At 39.1% G+C, this 5,934-nt stretch overlaps 1 protein-coding gene across 1 annotated transcript; it reads right to left on the bottom strand.

Annotated features, from left to right (window-relative positions):
* LOC121290289 (cystatin-B-like) lies at window positions 1-4,559 on the bottom strand. Its single transcript, XM_041210565.1, has 3 exons — window positions 4,384-4,559; window positions 1,625-1,726; window positions 1-780 (listed from the first exon to the last, which is right to left on the bottom strand). Exons 1-3 carry the CDS (start codon window positions 4,456-4,458, stop codon window positions 652-654), a joined length of 306 nt encoding a protein of 101 aa, XP_041066499.1. The 5' UTR covers window positions 4,459-4,559; the 3' UTR covers window positions 1-651.
* Between the last annotated feature and the right edge of the window lie 1,375 nt (window positions 4,560-5,934).

The raw sequence follows: 5,934 nt of genomic DNA, 5'->3' as shown, positions 1-5,934 counted from the left end.
TAATGTGTAGAGCAATATTTATTCAATGCAGTTCCTTATAATACAATTCCTTACAAACTTATACTACATTCTTATAAAGCATGCAAATTATTCGAATTTTTCTCTTTCACATAATCTCCAGTAAACAGGGTACAAGATTTAGTACAGAAACAGATGCTTGCCTGTGTTTTCATTATACAAATGAACAATCTAGAAAAATTGATAATTTCCATTAGGATTGTATGATTTTTAAGACATTTTACATTACTCTTTGCCGTAATTGTGTAATCTCTCCACCTCTGAGGTTAGGCTGGAGCAAAACCAGCTAACCAAAATTTCTGTTGTGCATTTTCCTGGATCAATTTATTTGATTTCCCAAACACGCTTGTAACTAAGAAGTTGCTATTCATTGAAAACTAGAAAAAAGGAATACTTGGTGACCATCTCAGCTGGCATTGGAGGTGGTGTGGGGAAAGAAAAAAATAAAACAATTTAAACATTTAATTTAACAATTAAAACATTTTAGAAGTCTATGAAGGCAAAGCTCAGTGTCGTTCCTCTTCCCCTTCCCTCACCCCCCCCAAAAATAAAGGCACATAGACACCCATGAGAGAACTGCACAAGCTGAGAAACTCTTCTTGCTCTGACCTAGCACATTAAAAAAAGTTTGTTTTAAAAATAGGTTAATTCATCGTGGTGTAATTTATTGATCTTTACACCAGTAACTTTCCTTGCACTTCCATTGCAAGGAAGGGCTTCATTTACTTTTGCATGCACGTAGTCATCGCCACCAACGTGAATCTAATACAAACAAGAAGAGAAGTTAGGCTAATGCAGACCAAGCGTGCTTTCTCAAGGTACAGTCCAAATATTAAAATCCCAAATAAGGTATTCCAAGTGCAATTGCTGTCACACCAATGCATCTGTCCTAGGATCATTCCTCTAAATCTGAACAGCATTCCAGCTACTTTAAGTCATACAATAAACATTCTCATCACTATCATGCTGTGAATGCAGTTCCTCCTCTGCTGCTCGGTTTCATAAAGCCACTAAATCTGTAACCAAGCTTTGCAACCAGTTTCCCCAAAAATGAAATTGAAGTCTTTAAGGTAGAACTCTTATGCAATAAAATACAATTTTCATTCAGTGATCACTTACACCCATGTAAGAGATAACACCTATCCAAGAGATGATATTTGTATAGATGGATAAAACATTCATTCAGGCAAGCTACTTAACTGAGAATCTAGCAACTGAGATGTCAATAGCAATTCTGGTACAAAATCGTAATGATTGAACATGGAAAAAGAACACCACCTCAGCCTGAAATATTAGAATAACTACCATGTTGATTGCAAGGTTAACTTTGTATGGATGGGGAAAGGGCCTACACTCCTCCCTTTCTCAAGGATAAAGCTACTGTAAAAGTTAACCATCTGAATGATTTGAATTAAAGTCTTCAAACATTTGAGAAAATATGGAAGCACAAGTCTGCGGCAGAAATGATATCACTAGTCAAGTATGAGGGGCCACAGAAGTGTCCAGTCACCCTCAACAAGAGAAACTAATCCTGAGAGTGTTAATGTTATTTGCTCACAACAGACACTATTTGAAAATGTTTAAATCCCAAGAAGGATAAACTTACTTTAATGAAATAGTTGATCCCAGCTACAACTTGAGTCTTGTAAGATTTTACAACAAACACATCAAATGTTTTTTTAGCAGCTTCTTCAATCTTAGGCTTCATCTGAAAAATATAAATAAAGAGGACTCAAGGACTCCAGAACAACTCGAATTTATATTAAGTGCCTTTAATGTATAAAAAAATGTCCCATAGTCCTTGAGGGGTAATCAAGAAATGGATACAGAGCCATATTAAGAGTAAAGAGCTAATGTGCATTCAGTGTCTTTCATGACATCAAAATGTCCCAAAGTACTCTTATATTCAATAAATTAGTGTAGTCATTCAAAGGTTTTAAAGTGATCAATGAAGGGAGGGATAAAAAGATGCCTAATTTAGGTAAGGAATTCCAGAGGGTGGGGCATAGCCAACTGTAGGGTCAATATGGGGGAAGGCACGAGGCCAATCAGAAAAAAACAGTTTCAAGGAGGAAGATATAGGGATAGATAAAGTTGAAAAAATGAAGGGTGAGGCTCTGGAAGAATTTAAACACAAGGATTAGTACTCTGACTTAGGTATTCTGAGGCCAGGAGCCACTGTAGGTCATCCCGGACGGTGTGGTGGCTAAGGCAGGACTAGGTGCATTATAGGATATGGCTAACAAAGTTTCATTTGAAGAGTTAAACAGAAAACACTCTGTCCCAAATTAGCTGTTTATTTTCTGGCGCAATCTTTTATTCCTTTCTTCCCTCCATCAACAATGATTTAAATTTATATTGCACCTTTAATGTAATTAAACATATCAAGGCAATTCTTGGGCATTAAAAATGAAAATTTGACACCAAGCCACATAAGCAGATATTAAGGCAGGTGACCAAAAGGCTTGGTCAGAGGTAGGTTTTAAGAAGTATCTTAAAGGAGGGAAGAGAGGTGGAGAGGCAGAGAAGTTTAGGAAGGGAACTCCAGAACTTAGGGCTTTGACAGTTGAAGGCAAGGCCATTAATGGTGGAGCGGTTAAAATCAGGGATGCTCAAGAGACCAGAATTAGAGAAGTGCACATCTTGAAGAGTTGCGAAGCTGGAGATTAGAGACAGGGAGGGTCAAAGCCATGGAAGGATTTGAAAACAAGGATGAGAATTTTAAAAATCGATGCATTGCTTGTCCACAAGCCAACATAGGTCAGCAAGGACAGGGATGAGAGGTGAACAGAGCTTGATGCAGGTTGGGACATAGGCAGCAGTTTTGGATGACTGACCCAGAGTGTGGTTAGTATGACTCTATCACAGAGATAAGTTGAGGCAAAAGCATGATGCGTTGAAGGGAAAACTAAAACGCATGAGGTTGAAAGGGATAGTGATGAGGAGATCAAATGAAAAGGGGGTGGGAGGAGGCTTTTGTGGAGCACAGACACTGGCATAGACCGGCCTAATAGCCTGTCCCTGTGCTGTAAATTGATGATGAATCATGTTTATGGAGGGTAGAATATGGGAGACAGGTAGGCAAGGATGATGAGCTCCCCCTTTAAGATGGAGGACATCCATTTACATGAATCAGGATTTCCTAGCCTCAAACATGCACCAACTCTCAACAAATAGAGTACAAACGGAAGATTCTTAGGAACACTGGCCAGGATTCCTTCTACCAGTTAGTTTCTGGGACTAATGTTAGTCATAGCTCAGTTAGTCACACTTTGCCTGAGTCACAAGGTTATGGGTTCAAGTCCCAACCCAGAACTCAAAAATCTCATCAAGGCAGTTGAGGAAGTGCTTTCTTTTGATTAAAAAAAACTTTAAACCAAGGCCTCATCTGCCATCTGATAGATGTAGAAGATTTCATGGCAATACTTCAAAGAGTAGGGGAGTTATCCCCAGGATCCTGGCTAATATTTATCACATTGCTGTTTATGGGAGCTTGCTGTGCACAAATTGTCTCCACATTTCCTACATTACAACACTGATCACACTTCAAACCATACTTTACTGGGTGAATTTCTTTGAGATGACCTTTGGGTCACAAAAGGCACTATATAGATGAAAGGTTTTTTCTTCCACAGCCAGTTTTGATTTTACTTTCTACCAACTCAACCATTATTTAAATGCATTATTGTTTAAGAATCAGTCTGAATAGGCAAAACTCTGAATTTAACACTGTCAACCCTTTTAATTGGAGGTAAAGCTTACATTTCCACTAGCCTATGTAAAAAGGATAAAAGGGGTAAAAAGTGCAATAAATCTAAAATGAAAACATGAAACAATGGGAATACAGAAGTTTGTAGACAGAAAAAGTCACCAACCTGTATTGGGATACCTGAAATGTTAACGTTTCTTTCCCCCACTGCCTGGCTGGCCTGCAGGGTAATCCCAGCATTTCAGGAAAATCCCCAACATTGCAAAATTTACCTCGTAGGAATTACTGCCTTGAGGTAGATGAGGGCTGACGTTTAATCGTTTTTTAAAAGAGAAAACTAGTTTTAAATGCGGTTATTGCCACATCTCTGACTTTAAGCCACCACACCCACCCTACTCCAGCATTCCCTAAATCATTGCCTCCCACTGACTGGCAGTTATGCATCAGTCAGCTCGATCCAATTATTTGGAAATCCATCATTAAATTCATCTGCCTCTTCTCTTTCCCTTAAAATCTCAACTCTTTCGAGCAAGAGTTCGGTTACCAGTCTTCTCGGCCGAGGCAAGCGCTGCGAGGTGAGTGACTACGTTGTACAAAATCCGGACGGCTTTTTTTTTATTTAGCAAAGCGGGTCATTGTTTCTGCAAAACACTCACGGAATCAGCAAGCTGCTGAAGCTCCTGGGTAGCCGATTTCTCAGAGCTAGTGCCTCCACACTTCGGTTCACTCATCGCTGCTAAATGCCTTGGTTCCCAATGTAACTGTGGAATGTCACAATGTAGCTGCGGCTTGGAACAAAACCCAGAATCTCCACCCACTCACCCGTAATCCTCAAAACACCAACCCCATTCGGGGGGGGGGGGGGGGGCGGGAATAGTCAGATTGTTACTGTCTGATCAAACATCTCAGCTACAAAGTTTCCAAAACAAAGCAAAGCAAACAGGTCAAATTAACTTATTTCTATGCATAAATTAAACACATCTTCAAACTAACCAGTGATTCAATTCTGTCCGAAGGTTCATTTTCCGTTTCTCCCCCAATCAGATGAGTATTTAGTTGCTCCCATTTTTTTTTTTTGTTCAGCACGGTGGTCGCTTAAGGACATAGTTCGAAGCACCGATTTAGCAAAAATTTAGAAACTCCAGTTTCTGTTAATAGGTCTTGTTTTACTGAGATGAGTTTTAGTCTCGAACGCTCCGAAGTGCATCGCATAGTTTGAAGGAGATTGGAGTGAGTGCCCATTAGAAACTAATGTGTCTCGGTGATGGTCCCGATGTCGTGACTCACTCCAGATTAACCAAATTCGCAATCAGCAGTTTTTTTTTGTTGATAAACGATAAAAAAAAAATTGTCTACAGGTCTGGCAGCATCTGCGGTAAGATAAGATCTGCCAGACCTGCTGAGTTTTTCCAGGTATTTTTGTTTTTGTTTTTGTTTTGGATTTCCAGCATCCGCAGATTTTTGATTTTAAAACATTTGTCAAAACGTTTTCCTCTGGCTGTCAGGTGACGAGGAAATGAATGATTTCACAGACAGCTGAGCTCAGCACCAACCACTTCCTGGGCTCTGATGCAATAAAGGAGGGGTTTCATAGCATGATAGCACATGATTTACAATTTCCCAACCTTTGAACCAATTTCTGTTCCTCTCAGTTAATCTGAACTGTCAAAATTTCTGTCTGTAGTAGAGGAGACACCGGAATCATTTCACTGGAACAAATTGAGTTTTTTCTAAATAATGAAGGGTTTTGATAAAGTAAAAAGTGAGATAATAATGCAAAACAAAGTAAACATGTCAGATTAACTCATTTGTGTTCAAAAGTTAAACACATCTTCAAACTAATCAGTGATTCAATTCTGTCTGAAGTAGATTGGGTGGTGTTCACGAAGTCCTGACTCACTCCAGATTAACCAAATTCGCAATGGCAACTTTTTTTCTTGTTAAGTGACAAACGTATCTGTCAAAACTTTTTTTCAAAAGGGACGGAGACAGAAAGCAGGAAACTAAAGGCCATTTAGCTTAACATCTGTCATAAGGAACATGTTAGAAGCTATTATTAAAGACATCATAGCAGGGCCCTTAGATAAATTCAAGGTAATCAGGCAGAGTCAAAGTGGTTTTGTGAGAGGGAAATCAGGTTTAACCAATTTATTGGAATTTTTTGAAGAAGTAATGTGCTGTAGATAACAGGGAACTAGTAGATCGTT

Source organism: Carcharodon carcharias, chromosome 18, assembly GCF_017639515.1.
Source record: "Carcharodon carcharias isolate sCarCar2 chromosome 18, sCarCar2.pri, whole genome shotgun sequence".
NCBI classification, from domain to species: domain Eukaryota; kingdom Metazoa; phylum Chordata; class Chondrichthyes; order Lamniformes; family Lamnidae; genus Carcharodon; species Carcharodon carcharias.
The sequence above is the reverse complement of the archived record's forward strand: the minus strand, read 5'-3'. Positions and strand labels throughout refer to the sequence as shown.

Coding starts and splice junctions, on each gene's coding strand:
- LOC121290289 (XM_041210565.1), bottom strand. CDS start 4,458: ATGAGTGAACCGAAGTGTGGAGGCACTAGCTCTGAGAAATCGGCTACC. Junction 1,727..4,383: donor TTCAGCAGCTTGCTGATTCC/GTGAGTGTTTTG, acceptor TATATTTTTCAG/ATGAAGCCTAAGATTGAAGA. Junction 781..1,624: donor GGATCAACTATTTCATTAAA/GTAAGTTTATCC, acceptor TGTTTGTATTAG/ATTCACGTTGGTGGCGATGA.